A 16,543-nucleotide genomic window follows, 5' to 3' on the forward strand; every position below is an offset into this window, starting at 1 on the left:
CTCTTTTCTCAGTAAACAGAACATAGAGTCAGGTGTTCCATTGCCCAGGGATGGGCAGGAGGCAGATGCTTTTCTCTATCTCACTGCCAAGAGGCCTTCTTTCCTCTTATACTAGTCCTCCTCAGCACAGACCCTTCACGGGTGTCAGGCTGGGGGACGATCAGGTCTTTCCCTTCCCACGAGGCCATATTTCAGACTATCACATGGGGCGAAATCTTGGACAATACCTAGCTTTCCTAGGCAGAGGTCCCTGCGACCTTTGGCAGTGTAGTGTCCCTGGGTACTTGAGATTAAGATAATGGTGATGACTTTTCACAAGCATACTGCCTTCAGGCACTTGTTTAACAAAGCACATCCTGCACAGCCCATACCTTGAGTCACCACAGCACATGTCTCTTGCAAGGACAAGGTTGGGGGTAGGGTCACAGATTAACAGCATCTCAAATACAGAACAAAATGGAGTCTCTTATGTCTACTTCTTTCTATATAGACACAGTAACAGTCTGATCTCTCTTTCTTTTCCCCACAGTTGTACCGAAAGATAGAGGTAATTTTGGAGATGCTAAAGGTAATATTGAGATATAAAAGTCACTAATTTTGTGTCTTAAATATTAATGTATTGTAGTACAGGGTTTCTCAACCTCATTACTATTGGCATTTTGGGCTGCAATAATTTTTTGTTGTGAGGGCCTGTCCTATGCTGTGCAGGATGTTTAGCAACACACTAGAGGCAAGTAGCACTCTTCTGTTGTGACAATTAAAATTGTCTCCAGATATTGGTAAACCTCTCCAGAGAGGCGATTTATTAATTTTGTTTTATTAATAGAGATAGGGTCTTGCTCTGTCACCCAGGTTGGAGTGTAGTGGTGTGATCATACCTTTCTATAATCTTTAAATACTGGGCTTAAGCAATCCTCCAGCCTCAGGCTTCTGAGTAGCTAGAACTGCAGGAAAATGTCACCACACCTGGCTAATTAAAAAAATTTTTTTGAGACAGGGTCTAGTGATGTTGCTCAGGCTGGTCTTGAACTCCTAGCCTCAAGGGATTCTCAGCTTGGCCTCCCAAAGTGCTGGAATTACAGGCATGAGTCACCACACCTGGCGGAGAATCACCGTTCTAATGGAATAATCCATCTTATATGAATGCTATTTTTAAATTGGTATTTTTAGATTGTTTCACTTAATTCTTAGATTCCTGTGACTGTTCCTTTCCTGAGATATGAGAGTATTCATTCTCATATCTCAAGATTCCTAAGATATGATATTCATTTTACCGGTAAGTCACTTAATTCTTGTGAACCTCAGTTTTCATGTACATGAACACAAAGCTAGAAGTGTTACACCTGGAACTTTTCCCTTAGAACAAATTAATTCTCATATGATATATAATGAAATAATTGTATACCTGTTGAAAATCAGTGTCTGGGTATGAAATTGTATCTGTATATGATCACAGGTTTGTAAACATTTTGTATAAAAGGCAAAAAAGGCAAGATGACAGAAAATATTTGATTTCTTTTGGTAGTCAGATTTGTTGGCTTCAGAATTCTGATTTCCATTGATGCAGTGGTCTGAACCCTAACTGTTAATTAGACTCACCTGGAGGGCTTGATAGTTGTTAATGCTGGGTTCCTATCTTCAAGGATTTGGATTTGAGGAAGGAAAAAGTAGAAAGGAATACTACTTAGTTAAAAAGGAGAATGTCTCACCAGGCACCAGTACACTGCCATTCATCGCCTTTTCTTTCTCTCATTCTCTTCTAAAACGAGGTAAAGAAGATAAAATTTGGGAACTTAAAACTTGGCAAAGAAGGAAATCCTTTTGGCAATATTATAAAGTGAGTGTATTCCTACCTTGCAGAGGGAAACCTAAAACTCAGAAAGATTTTGTTTCCTTTGTGGGTTCCTCTTCTTCACCTGCTCATGAAATGGAAGTTTCCTGGACTATGAATATCATTTCAGAAATGAGGACATTAGTAATTTTCTGTTACTAGATCTTTTTATTAAAAGCACCCTTGATGTACATAAGTTAATATAAATATACATCTCTTTGGCTTCCTAAGAACAATCACCAGAGCCAGATGTCTTGAAGGCAGAAATGTCCCTGTATTTCACTAATATGGATGAGTGTTTCTTTTTTCTTCTCTAGGTTCAATTTTTAATTTCATATAATTTTATTTTAAATTTTTATTTATTTATTTATTATTTTGGAGGCAGAGTCTCATTCTGTTGCCCAGGCTAAAATGCAGTGGCATGATCTTGGCTCACTGCAAATTCTGCCTCCCAGGTTCAAGCGATTTTTGTGTTTCAGCCTCTCAAGTAGCTGGGCTCTCAGGCCTGTGCCACCACACCTGGCTAATTTTTGTATTTTTAGTAGAGATGGGGTTTCACCATGTTGCCCAGGCTGGTCTCAAACTCCTAACCTCAAGCAATCTACCTGCCTTTTGCCTCCCAAAGTGTTGGGATTACAGGCGTGAGCCACTGTACCTGGCCTATTTTTTTTTTTTTTTTTATTTCCATCAAAGCTTCCTTGCCTATAGCATTAAGAGATCTATCTGTAAGTTTTGTTCCCCAAATACCAGTTCACCCAGTCAGCCCCAGCTTCTACTGATCTTTCATGTTCTTCCGACCATTTCATATCTGAACTGATTGTTTTGGGTGTTACCTCCATGTTGCTGCGTAACATGCTTATATTGCTATTTCTTGTTTTTTTTTTTTTTTTTTAATTTTAGGCATTACTTATTGATTTTTATGGAAGATGTCCTTTTAATTATCTTTCACACACACCTTCCCATTCCTCCTAGCCTCTACCACAAACACATTTTCCATCCCCAGTCCAGTAAGTATAACTTCATCATAACTTTGTTATCATAAAAATTCACCATTTATGGTATTAATAACTATTTTAAGTTTTATGAACAGCTGAGCCATATGGTATACTTTAATTACCTTTTGTTTTCTGCAAAACGTTGTTTTCTCTGTTGTTAAATATCTATTTTTGTTATTGCTTGCTTAGTTTTCTAAGTACTTAGGAACAATCTAGCCCTACTTCTTTTTTTTTTTTTTTTTGAGACGGAATCTCGCTCTATGGCCCAGGCTGGAGTGCAGTAGTGTGATCTCTGCTCACTGCAAGCTCAGCCTTACGGGTTCACGCTATTCTCCTGCCTCAGCCTCCCGAGTAGCTGGGACTACAGGCGCCTGCCACCATGCCCGGCTAATTTTTTGTATTTTTTAGTAGAGACGGAGTTTCAGTGTGTTAGTCAGGATGGTCTCAATCTCCTGACCTCGTGATCCTCCCACTTTGGCCTCCCAAAGTGCTGGGATTACAGGCATGAGTCAACCCGCCAGCCCTACTTCTTTACCTAGGAATCCTCTTAAAAGTTCAAAAGTACTGGGTATCCATCAATTTTAATGATTTAGAGAACCCTCTTCCCTGAGCGGCTCCAATCGGCACTGGTTAATCTCTATGTCCACTCTACAACTGTCACCTTGAGATCTTCCTTCAACGTCACCCTGGCTCCTCTAGGAAAGCTCTTGAACTTTATTGTATAAAATTGTATTGCTTTCTGCTGAAGTTTTCAATATCTAAGACCGATTTGTATGTCCCCAGGTGTTCCTTTTTTAGCAACAGCATCCTGTTCTTGTTTCCTGAATGCAGTATCTCTTCCTATACCTTAGAGGATATTAATCATAGTTTTTCTGAATTTTTCTTCTCTCTGCATCTAACTTTAAAAAAATAGCTTGATTGAAATACAATTTCCTTACCAAAAAGTTCACCCATTTAAAGTATATATATGAATGATTTTTAGTCAATTTTCAAAGTTATGCAACAAACACCAAAATATAATCTCAGAACATTGCAATCATCCCACAAAAAAGCTTATGCCCCACTGCAGTCACTCCCTCTTCCCTTCTCATTCTAAGCCCCAGCCAACCATTAATCTGCTTTTTGTGTCTGTGTATTTGCCTTTCTGAATGGTTCATATAAACCCAAAATGAAGAATATTCTTTTGGTAAGAGGTGGGGTAACTGTTTTTCTTCAAAAATGTCATAAATGACACAGAAATATTATGGAAATATTCCTGATTAAAGGGAACTAAAGACATGACAATTACATGCCACACCTGATCTTAACTGAACCCTGTACTCGATGGGAAAATAAGCTATGGAGGACATTATTCAGTGAACTGACAACACTGGAAATAGGAGGTGTATTTGATTAAAGTTCAGCAATGTTAAATTTACTGGAGTTAACTGTACTCTGTGTGTGTGTGAAGAGGAAGAATTAAGAAAACAAGACACATGGGGTAAAATGTGAGCAATAAACAGTTTTCAAAAACTCTCAGTCATTGTTATCATTTTCCTTGATTCTGAGACTCCAGTTACAGGTGTGTGAGACTGTTTGACACTGTCCTGTGTGTCTCACAAGCGGCGCTTGGTTCTTTCCATTGTTTTTCTCTCTTTGCTTTAGTTTCGATATTTTTAATTGATTGGCCTTTGATTTCATTCTTTCTAGCGCTCAGTCTGCTGTTAAAACTACCCTACAAGTTCTTAATTTCAGATAAATATTCTTCAGTTCTAGAATGTCTTTTTGATTCTTTTATATAGATTCCAATTTTCTTTTGGAATTCTCTGTGTTTTCCTTTATTTACTAATTTAGAGACAGGGTCTCCCTATGTTGCTCAGGCTGGTCTTGAACTCCTGGCTTCAAGCAGTCCTCCTGCTTTTGCCTCCTAAAGTGTTGGGATTACAGGTGTAAACCAGGATTTCCTTCTTTTACTTTTTAACATGTCTATAATCTTATTTGAAAAGGTCTATCAGCTAACCTCTGCGAGTGCATCATTTTGATCTGCTTCCCTTGTCTGTCTCTTCTTTTGATTGTCTATCACAGTTGCTTTTCTCTTCAAATGTTTCTTTATTTTGGGTAATATGCCACATATTGTGAACAAAAGAACTGTAGAGCCTAAAGCTGGCCAGGCGTGGTGGCTCATGTCTGTAATCCCAGCATTTTGGGAGGTTGAGGTTGTGGGGGAGGGGATCCCTTGAGGCCAGGAGTTCGAGACCAGCCTGGGCAACATAGTGAAACTCATCTCTATTAAGAAGGTAAGATATTGGAAAATTTATTTTTAAATTTAAAAAAAGAGACTAAAATTGGTGTTTTTTTGTTATAGAGAATCGTTTGAATGGATGTATAAATTGTGGCTTATTCAAACAATGGAATCAACTATAGCAGAGAAGAAAAATGAGCCACAAGCTGCACTCATTGATGGGAATAAATCTCAAGAACATAATATGTTACAAAAATTAAGTTAGAAAAGATTAGAAATAATAGAATTCCAAATATATAACAGTTAAAACAGGCAAAACTAAATCGTCTATTAAGATATACATATATAACACTACAGAGATAATTAGGAAAATGACTAACATAAAATCAGGAGGGAGAATCCACCAGTGGCAGAGAGGAATCTAATTTGGAGGGGTAGGCAGTGCACTTTAGTGATACTGGTAAGGTTGTCTTCTAAAGCTCTGTAAAAATCTCCCATAAAATACCTCCAGAAAAATCTGTTGATCATGCCTTACATATTGCCGCAAGGAAAAATACCATCTTAACAAAATCTTAATATTTTCTCAGAAGGGGTAAGTTAGGGAATGGTATTTAAAGAGTTTTGGGACATGGCTGGGTGATTTTTAAGGCAGGCATTGCAAGGTGGAGCTGGTTGGGATTAGGCAGAGTTTAAAAATAATAACTTTGTATTGGTGGACAAAATGAGGCAAGTGTTTTAAAATAAATCTTGATGAGCAAGATAATTATCAGAAAAATACTAGTGAGCAAGTTGTTTTAGTTGGTTTACAGTCTCATCTTCCTAGACAGGAATTCCCGAAATAAACAGCTACTATCTTTGCATGGCTGTAGTATTGTCTAAAATAGGGACAGGCTGTTTGTTTTCATTTTCAACTCTGTAGTGGGTTCATGCTGTTCACTTAATTGTTGTTCTTTAAAGATGCATATATTATGTTTCAAAACACAATTTCTTTTTCTCTAGGAAAGCAATTATACTTAAACATTCCATAAGAAATTTATATTCCATTCACTGAAAGAAAACAAACAAAACAACAAAAGAAATTTATAGGCTGAAAACTGATAAATTATCCCCTTAAGTCAGAGTGCTGGGATTACAGGCGTAAGCCACCACACTCAGTCCAAGCTTATCTTTTTAAATGTGTTCTGTAACATGTAAAGGGTGGGAAGCACTGGCTTAGGGAACTGTGTCTTATGGAAATGGCATATTTTTAAACATTAGACTCACAATTGGCTCAGTGGAACAATGACATTATAAGAAACACACAGAAATGAAGACCCCTGAGGGAAGCATATATTTGCTTATTTCTGAGTATGCAGAGCTGAATTCCAGTAAGTGAATCTCTAAGATAAATAATCTCTAGCCAGATGTGGGTTGTGTGCCTGCAATCCAGCTACTCTGAAGGCTGAGGGAGGCTGAGACAGGAGGATTGCTTGAGCTCAGGCATTCAAGACCAGTCTAGGAAAAACAGTGAGACTATATCTCAAAAAAAAAAAAAAAAAAAAAGGAAACAGATCTCTAGGTCTAAGAGTTAGTGCTTTGAAGTTGCTTAAAGAAAATAAAAAAGCTTATTCTTGTAGACATTCAGAAAGAAGGGAAGTCTATCAAACAGTCACACTCTATTTATTGCAAACTAGTTCATTTATTTGTCTGAAATACATTTCCCCACGTTGTCCAATGATGAGAAGGACCAAAGTAGAATTAAAATCAACCAAACCAAAACCAACAAAAATTCCTGTAAAATTCTATCTTGCTTTATTAGTAAAGACTTCAGTAATAGTTCTTCTGCTTCTTTAGAGTTTAAGTATAAAATTAGAATTTTTTTAGATGAGAAAATTTGTTATTTTAGCCAAGCCTTAAAATTTGCCATCAATTTAGATGATGTAAACTTTGAGTTGTTTCCCCTATTAAAATAAACAAATAGGCTGGGTGCAGTGGCTCACGCCTGTAATCCCAACACTTTGGGAGGCTGAGGCTAGAGGGTCGCTTGAGTTCCGGAGTTTGAGGCCAGCCTGGGCAACACAGTGAGGCTTTATGTCTACAATATATTAAAAATTAGCCAGGCTTGGTGGCACATGCCTGTAGTGCCAGCTCTCTGAGAGGCTGAGGCAGGAGGATCACTTGAGCCCAGGAGTTGGAGGCTGTAGTAAACTATGATCATACTACTGCATTCCAGTCTGGGTGACAGAGTGAGACTGCCTCTAAAAACATTACAAAAAGTAAACAGATTATTGTCTACCCCTGCTTATAACATCTAAGAGACAGTGAGCTCATATTAAAAGAAATATTTGAGAAGTTCTTGAGTATTCTGTCATTAAATGCTAGCTTTGGTTTTTGATGACAATGGAGCCATCATATCAGCTCTGGGGTGCACACCCTTGACATCTATCTTATGTAGACCATTATTATTTAGGTTCTATTATAGGCAGTGAAACTTAAATACACTATGGGTTGCCCTCATGAATTCTTACTACCCACAGATGTTATAGTCACTGTTTTCACAATTGAAGAAGCAAAGGTTCAGGGAGGCAAGTAATCAGCTTTGGGAAAAGCAAAGGAGACACTGTAACAATAGGACTGGAAAGAGACTGAGGCCGAATCACAGAGAATCCTCAATGTCCTCTGACCAGTAATAGACAGCACCAGTGTTCAAGAAAGGTTTTCCTCATAGCTCTATGAGGGATAGAGGAAATTGTCATCAATTTAAAGATTATTATGTTAATCTATGTGCAAGATAAGAGTATGAGTAGAAATCTGCAGTCAGGTAAAAGTGACCAGACTTTTGTGATCCATTGAATGTGATGTGGGAGCCAAGATAAATCATTTTTGGAGTACTGCTTCTTTATGTGATAAAAAAGATATCTAATAAGACTTAGTGCTCAGTTTTGTACTTTGAAAATATATCAGTTACAATAAATATATTAACATTGAACACTTGCAGAATTAAGCGCCATATTTTTTAGAAAATTTCCATAGCTTGTTCCCTTTGGTGTTAAAAATGCATGGGCATGGGCCCTGCTTTTTGGCCGAAATTCCTTTGGACCAACTTTAACCGGTTGGCCTTCTCTTAATTATTAACACTTCCTGTTGTCTCTGACTTTTCTGTTTCACCTTCCTTGATAAGATACTTACATTTGCAAATTTATCCTACTTGTATAACCTAGCCCAAGCTTGGTTACACATTTAGCCAGGAACACATGGGTTATCTTATTAGTGCAGACGGCTGCAGATACGAGAATTTTGGCCAGGTAATAAGGAAGTATACCTAGGCTCAAGCAGAACAGAACTAATGCTTTCCATGGCAAACTGATAATAGCAACAATGGGTCCTATGGGTTGATGGAGGGAGGAAGCAGGAGGGCAAGCACAGAGGACAGCAATCTTGAGGGTTTATGTAAGATGATTTGTGGTAGGAAAATCAGAGTTTGAGTCTAGGGTCCAGGAATTTATCTGCTATTTGATTTATGGTAAGATTATCAATGTTCTCATTTACAAAAGGGATATAATACCTCCAATGTAAAATTGCTGATACAGTAGGGGCTCCATTAATGTTTCTTGAATCTGAATTTTCTATTCTGACCAATTGACCATCAAATTGAACCAAAATGGATCACAGCAATCATAAACATAAAAATTAGGAAGAATTCCAACAAGCTAAAAAGTTTTAAATCAATAGCTTACATTTTAAGATAAGATTAAATAATGCCAATATGTCTGTTGTTATCAAATTAAGAGTATGAGGGCATGTTTAGTAAAAATGCTAAGAGAATAGTTTTTGGATTTGGGAAAATACATACAAAGAACAAATAGGTGGGAGTAAGTAAGATTCTGAAAAAGAAGCCTAGGGAACTGATGAGACAGAAAGGTGGTGAGAAAATGCTCTAACAAATATTAAAACAAAAACTAGAATAGTGAGATAGGTGAATGGGCACAGAAAACAGTGTATTCTAGTAGACCCTACCATTAAAGAATAATTCCAGATTAAAAAAGGACTTCCCATCAATCATATTCAACTTATAAGTTTGGGATTTAACAATTTGGAAAAACACCTAAGTAATGTCTCACCTCATAACAGATGCACTTATAAAAAAAAAAACTAGAAGGAAATAGAAACAGTGGTTATTATTGAGACTGACATAAATATTGAAGAGACAGAAGAGATTACAAAGGTGGAGGCAAGTGCTGAAAGATCTGATTAAAGAAAAATCTGGCCAGAAATGGTCACACCTATCATCAGCACTTTCGGAGGCTGAGGTGGGATGAGACGGGAGGACTGCTTGAGCCCAGGAGGTTGAGACCAGCCTAGACAACAGTGTGGCCCCCATCTCTACAAAAAAAAAATGCAAAAATTAGGTGGGTGCAGTAGTTGCATGCCTGTCATCCTAGCTACTTGGGATGCTGAGGTGGGAGGATAGTTTGAGCCCAGGAGGTTGAGGCTGTAATGAGCTGTATGTAATCAGGCTTGGGCAGCAAAGCAAGACTCTCTTTAAAAAAACAAAAACAGGCCGGGCGCGGTGGCTCAAGCCTGTAATCCCAGCACTTTGGGAGGCCGAGACGGGCGGATCACAAGGTCAGGAGATCGAGACCATCCTGGCTAACATGGTGAAACCCCGTCTCTACTAAAAAATACAAAAAAAACTAGCCGGGCGAGGTGGCGGGCGCCTGTAGTCCCAGCTGCTCGGGAGGCTGAGGCAGGAGAATGGCGTGAACCCGGGAGGCGGAGCTTGCAGTGAGCTGAGATCCGGCCACAGCACTCCAGCCTGGGCGGCAGAGCGAGACTCCGTCTCAAAAAAAAAACAAAAAACAAAAAACAAACAAAAACAAAACAAACAAACAAAAAACTCTGCTCTAACCAAAATAACTACGGCCAGAATGACAAAGTATTAGCACTACTCTATAATTCAAGGCTCAAATTGGGGGGGCCGGGGCGGGGGTGTGTTGCGTGGAAACCAACAGCTCCTAAGCAAATTCCATGAGTTTATTATATTGGCACACTGAGGTTCTATATAAGTAATTTTGGCAAGTTTGCTGTGGTAGTTACAGGTTGGGATTTTTAGGTTAATATCTTTTATCTGAAGATGAAGATATACATATCTGCAGTAAAAAGAAACCAACAGTAGCTAAGGCAAAGACCAAATTGACCAACTTTGGTCATTAGATGCTTTTCTATAAATATGTATATTATTCAGTAATATAATGAAAAGTAAAAAAAAATTTTGGCTACTTTAGGAGGCACGTATATATATTATGTCTTCTGGCCTGTAGTATTTACTGTTAGTAAGTTGATCAAAGACAAATAAAAAATTCACACTTGAGTAAAAGGTTTCAAGAAGTACCAGGAAAGTGCACAGCTTATTTTTATTTATTTTTATTTTTATTTTTGAGACGGAGTCTCGCTCTATCGCCCGGGCTGGAGTGCAGTGGCCGGATCTCAGCTCACTGCAAGCTCCGCCTCCTGGGTTCACGCCATTCTCCTGCCTCAGCCTCCCGAGTAGCTGGGACTACAGGCGCCCGCCACCTCGCCCGGCTAGTTTTTTGTATTTTTTAGTAGAGACGGGGTTTCACCGTGTTAGCCAGGATGGTCTCGATCTCCTGACCTCGTGATCCGCCCGTCTCGGCCTCCCAAAGTGCTGGGATTACAGGCTTGAGCCACCGCGCCCGGCCAGCTTATTTTTATTTATTTAAAAAAATTATTTTTATTTTTCCAGAAGGCCCATTGTCACCAGAAGTGTATAGTTTCTAACAGATTTATACATTGGAAGTTGATTTTGCTCCTTTCAACATGCCTAATGAATAATCCAAACAGTCTAAAGTTCTTCCTCCTCTCTGTCTCCTGCAAAAAGGTAAGCACCTAAAGTAGGCAAGCACTGAATAAATGGCTCTGGTCAGCACTGACAAATTAATTGCCTCTGGGAGGCTGAGGCAGGAGGATCACTTAAGGCCAGGAGGCTGAGACCAACCTAGGGAACATAGTGTAGAATGCTGTCTCTACAAAATAAAAAATAAAAAATTAGCTGGGTGCAATGGCTATGAATGAAAGCAAAATATAGACCTTTAGAAAATATTTTTATTTTCTTAACACACAGAGATAATAATGACATTTGCCCACTAGACAGAGTAGTTCAAGACATATCAGAAATGGATTACAATTCACATGTTACAATATTCATAAATATGACCAGTCTCATGTTTTCCCAATTATCTCAGAAAACTTATTAAAATACCACAGCATACTAAACTGGCAAATTCATTTCTCATGTTAAAGAGTAATTTTGATTTTGATTAGTGAAAAACCAAGGCATAGTTCATTATTGAAATATAATAATACCTTATCCAGCATCACTCAAGTATGACGCATTCTACCTAAACGTTCTTTAGTCAAATGATACTTTTTAAAAATCTAGTTCTGTATTTTAACTACCATAGAGGAAATAATGTTTAACATGCCTTCTTAAACTTTAAAATATACCATGCAGAATATAACAATGTTCTTTCATTAATCTTCCTCATTAGAAATATGAACCACTTAGTTTTCTAGTGCAACACAATATCCTAAAAATTTACCAACGTGGGTATTTGCCTTACTAGAGATAACCCAAAATGACTACATTTAAAAAATTGTGAATTTTTATTTTTTTGGTCACATTTAAACTGTCAGTGATTACTTCGTGCTTTGGTTAAATATGCTGGTTTTCTGTTACCTTTCTTACCTCCCTTAATGTCAAAGTTAGAATAGAGCAACAAAACTACATAAACCTTTGATGAACTAATGGTTCTCTCAAGGAAAGTCATTCCTTCTACCCGCACAGTTTAGAGAAGGTTATATATTGAGCAAGGAAGGAACTGAAGAAGAAAGGGAGATTTGGAAACCAATGTGTTTATAGACAGTGGTCAGATTACTGTCAGAACTGTCCTTAAATTTGTAGGATTTAATCTGTTTCAGTTTTGGAAGCCAGAAAACTAAGTTAGTTAAAACTATTTCTAAAGCAAGGTCAGCTTTGAAGAACAGCAGGCAGATAATCTTAAAGTAAATTACACGAGCTTTCAAGAATGGGTATTTGACATCTGAAGCATTTATAAATTTTTGCTGCCCAGAAGTTTTAGTTTGCTGGTTTTCTTCTTTAGTTTTATTTCTTAGTCATAGTTCAGGTTTTTAAGTTAAAAAATGCTACTTTTAAAGTAGCATTATTTTAAAACACCATTATTTTATTAGCTATAAATGAGCCACTGAATATTATATAGCAATGAAAGAATTCTTGCAACTACTTTCTTCCAACTGAATGCACAATGACTTAACTGTTTTCTTAAGAAAACAGTAAAAAACAGTAAAAAAATTCTACCTAGGAAATAAGTTCTATTAAAAAATGTGAACTCATATAAATGTTAAAAACCTTTTTCCTTTTGTGACTTTAAGATTTTTAAGGTATCTTAAAATAAGTTAACATGAAAAATTTCCAATGATTTTATTGAATTTAAGATATATACTGAATTAATACCCATAATTTTGTTAAGATTCTTCTCAATGTTAAACTTGTCAATGTAGGTTTTGAGTTAATAGAAAACCAGTATCTACTATGATCTAGCAATAGATTTTTGAGCATGAACTAAAGGTAGTTGAGCTTTAGAAAACTAATATAACATCCTTTTTTCTTTACAATTCTAGAAATATGACCAACAATTTCCATTTTGAAAATGTAAGCTATCTTATAATAGTAAACTAGAACTCAATACTAATTTTACAAAACTGTTTTCAGGAAATAAATTTCCTAATGCTTTGCATGTTTCCCCACATAAGTAAATCATATAAAATATACTGTTGGCATTCATTATATTACACAAAAATGAATATATCAGTGAAAAAATGAAAGCATAGTTTGAACATCTGTGCTCCATTTAGGAACATATATTGTAGGTGGAAAATTCTATCATTCACCATTTATTAAATATTTACTAAATGGAGTGAGCATTGTATTAAGAATACTATAGTATGTGGTGATAATATTAATGAACCACAGCCTATTCATTACTGAAGATTATATATACCACAGTTAAAAGCTGTCCTTCCATTTCTTTCATTATATTTTCATATTTTATTTTTATTTATGTACAAATAGAAGATTACATGATATTTCTTTTTCAAACTCTGGATTTCTAGGCATTTGAAGAATTCTTACTGAACTCAAACACATTTCATTGGTAATGATATTTCTTTCTGATTCAAATTGAAATCTACTCTGTACATTAAAAAAAACAATGCTTTTACAATCTTACCTAATTGAGCATCAATATTATAATAAATGAGACTTTTTTTTTTTTTTTTTTGAGGCGGAGTCTCGCTCTGTCGCCCAGGCTGGAGTGCAGTGGCGCGATCTCGGCTCACTGCAAGCTCCGCCTCCTGGGTTCACGCCATTCTCCTGCCTCAGCCTCCTGAGTAGCTGGGACTACAGGCGCCCGCCACCACGCCCGGCTAATTTTTTGTATTTTTAGTAGAGACGGGTTTCACCATGGTCTCGATCTCCTGACCTTGTGATCCGCCCGTCTCGGCCTCCCAAAGTGCTGGGATTACAGGCGTGAGCCACCGCGCCCGGCCTAAATGAGACTTTTAAAACGACTTGAGCCTGTGCATATAAGGCATTTACATATGATGACCTTGCATCCTATAACACAAGTAATTGCATACTTATTATCTGTAATCAACTATAAATCTGTAATCAACTATAAATCATAAAGTGTCTCAAGAATAGTAGAAATTGACCAGGCTTGTGTTTCACAGCTGAAAGGACAGTATTGGGCATTCTCATTGGTCAGTTCTGGAAGTCCTTTCCAAGGGGATCTGAATGAAAAAAAAGACATTTTACAAAGACATCATTTAATACATATTAACAAAATAGGCAAGACCTGGTGATTTTTGCCTTCTAGTGCAGAAAATAATCATATGTAGTCATTTGCTACAAAATAAAACAATATCCTAAAGACATACAAATGAATTTAGACTGAAATTATTCTTTGACATTCCATCTTTGGAATTTGAGACTTTTAAATACAAGGAATCCCTTTATGTATTAAAAACATAGAAGAAACTACCATTACAAGCTACATATAAATACAGAGATAAATACTCTCTCAGGCATAATTTTATTCCTTTTGGAGTAAGTTTATGAGACTCAAATTGTAATTATGCAGATGTGTTATGTGTGATCTTGATAAAACTGTAAAACTAAAAGTAATGAAGAAACACTAAGAACTACGATTGGGCGGGGGAAATGCCATTCCAGAGTACTTTCTACTTAAAGAAAAAAAATGCCAATTAATTTCTCATTCTACTAAACAACAAACTTAGTATTTATTATGCCTTTATATTCTAATACTAACTGCTTACATATATTATCTCATTTAATGTTCACAGTAACCCTATAAGGCAGGTACCATAAGTATTCCTATCTATAGAGAGGTAAGAGAGATTTACAGAGGTTAAATAACTTGTTCCAGCCCTCCCTATCAGAACACAGTGATGTTAGCACATCAAATTTATTGTTAATTTCAATGTAATCCCTTAAAAATGAAACACGAATTTAAAAAGTACAGAAATCTGTAATGTTTCATTTCTAAGTTGGGTCGTGGGAACATACTTGTTTCATTATTATGGTTTGTAACTCAGGGCTATATTACATACATGCTTCAGTGGGCATCAAATATTTCATAGTAAAAATGGGAAAAAATCACCCCATTAGGTAAAATAGGGTATTTTGGATAATAACTAATATCAGCTGGGTACCATATTTTTAAAAGTGTCATAGAAACCTGGAAAATATAGAAAATGTATGTTTCCAAGTATTCAAGCTACATCAGAGTAAAATGCCAAATGACTGAAGCTGGATACCTGGCCATCTGTAATGTGTTGAATTATATCTCCACAGAATTTGTATGTTGAAGTCCTAGCCCCCAGTACCTCAGAATGTGAACCTGTTTGGAAAGCGGGTCACTGCAGATGTAATTAGTTAAGATAATGCCACATGAAGATTGGAGTTTTGCTGCCACAAGCCACAGGATTATCAGCAGCTAGCAGAGAGGGCTGGAAGAGACCTTTCCCTAATGCCTTCAGAGGGAGGATGGCTCTGTCCATGCCTTGATTTTTCAGATTTCTGGCCTCTAGAACTGTGAGACAATATTCTGCTGTTTAACGGTTTCTATTATTTAAGTCACTCAGTTTGTAGTGCTCTGTTATTGCAGCTCTAGCAAACTAACAGACTACCAAAATTAAAAAACAAAATGAGGTTACAAAACCATGAATATGCTGCCCATAATTAGACTTGGACACTAGGACATGGAATATGGCCATACAAATACAAGGAAGTCCCCTTTCCCTTGCTTTCCTGAAAAATTCATCCTGAAGTCATTAGGTGGGACAGAGCATGGCAGGTGACCACAAATGGAGAGGAAAGGGTAATAAGTAGTATGGAGCAGGATGTTAAGAGTCCAAGAGGTATGAAGAGGGAGTTCACCAAGGGTGAGAGTGGTCCAGAGTGGGCAGTTAGAAACCAAGTGGTATCAGGAGGGCTCCACACATAGAGGTGGCTTAGTGTGGGGTATCAGGCCGAAGCTGGGTGAGCAGACTGTATGTGGTGGTGATAGCCCAATGTGGGAAGTACGTTATTAATTGTTGGAAAATGGAATTACAAATATATAAAGGGAGAAAAATAGAATTAAATAGTGAGCAATAGATTGGAACTGGTGTAAACTCAGGTTTTCAATACACATAGACAGGATACATTGAAATGAAGATACGTGTGTATGTATTTACCTATATTTATGTATTATTATTATATATTTCCTAGCCCTATTTACGGGGGGGCATAGTAATAATCAATACACCATGTGTTCAAATCTGGCTTCTAAATAACATTTTTCACTATAAAGAGCAAGGCCTCCTTAGAGAATTGCCCAATTCCAGGCTGGGGTAGTGAAAGCAAAAGATGAGTCTTGAAAACCTTGCTGGGCCAGAAAGCAAGCAAGGACTTCCATATGTGACAAACAGGAAGTAGTACGGACAGAAATTTCCCTCCTGTCTGATACAACTGAAGAACTGGACATTAAGACATTAGACATTAGGACACAAATAGTGATCCTTGAGGAATGAGAAACAAATGAAGCAAACCCTATGATTACCATACCTTACTGCCTTGAGAATTTCCAGGATTTGGCACAGAGAGGGGGAACACAGGTGGAGCCTGGCAGACTTCCTTGAGTTGAACTGAGAATCCAGGAACACTATAAAGCAGCTACAATTTGCAGGATAGAGTACTAGAGAGGAGGGAGCTGTACAAAGAGAGAACTCTGAAGATATGCAGAGGGTCCCACTCAAGTATCTGTAGTGTACCAACCAGCAAATTCACAAGAGGAAACAACCAAAGAACAAGGAAAGAACCATCCAAAAGGATGAGAAGAAGCAGTACATGGCACT

The 16,543-nt window shown here is 37.3% G+C and overlaps 1 protein-coding gene across 3 annotated transcripts in view; it reads right to left on the bottom strand.

The window, feature by feature from the left end:
- Positions 1 to 11,131: 11,131 nt before the first annotated feature.
- Positions 11,132 to 16,543, bottom strand: part of AGL (amylo-alpha-1, 6-glucosidase, 4-alpha-glucanotransferase) — a 73,338-nt gene continuing 67,926 nt past the window's right edge. For all 3 annotated transcript variants that reach the window (XM_033197195.1, XM_033197196.1, XM_033197197.1), the window contains 2 exons: positions 13,683 to 13,915; positions 11,132 to 13,385 (listed from right to left, as the gene is read on the bottom strand). In XM_033197195.1, the coding sequence (XP_033053086.1) occupies positions 13,798 to 13,915 (118 nt within the window). In that variant the 3' untranslated portion in view covers positions 11,132 to 13,385; positions 13,683 to 13,797. The remainder of the gene's footprint in view (positions 13,386 to 13,682; positions 13,916 to 16,543) is intronic.

The sequence above is a fragment of the Trachypithecus francoisi genome, unplaced genomic scaffold (assembly GCF_009764315.1).
Source record: "Trachypithecus francoisi isolate TF-2019V2 unplaced genomic scaffold, Tfra_2.0 Lachesis_group5, whole genome shotgun sequence".
NCBI classification, from domain to species: domain Eukaryota; kingdom Metazoa; phylum Chordata; class Mammalia; order Primates; family Cercopithecidae; genus Trachypithecus; species Trachypithecus francoisi.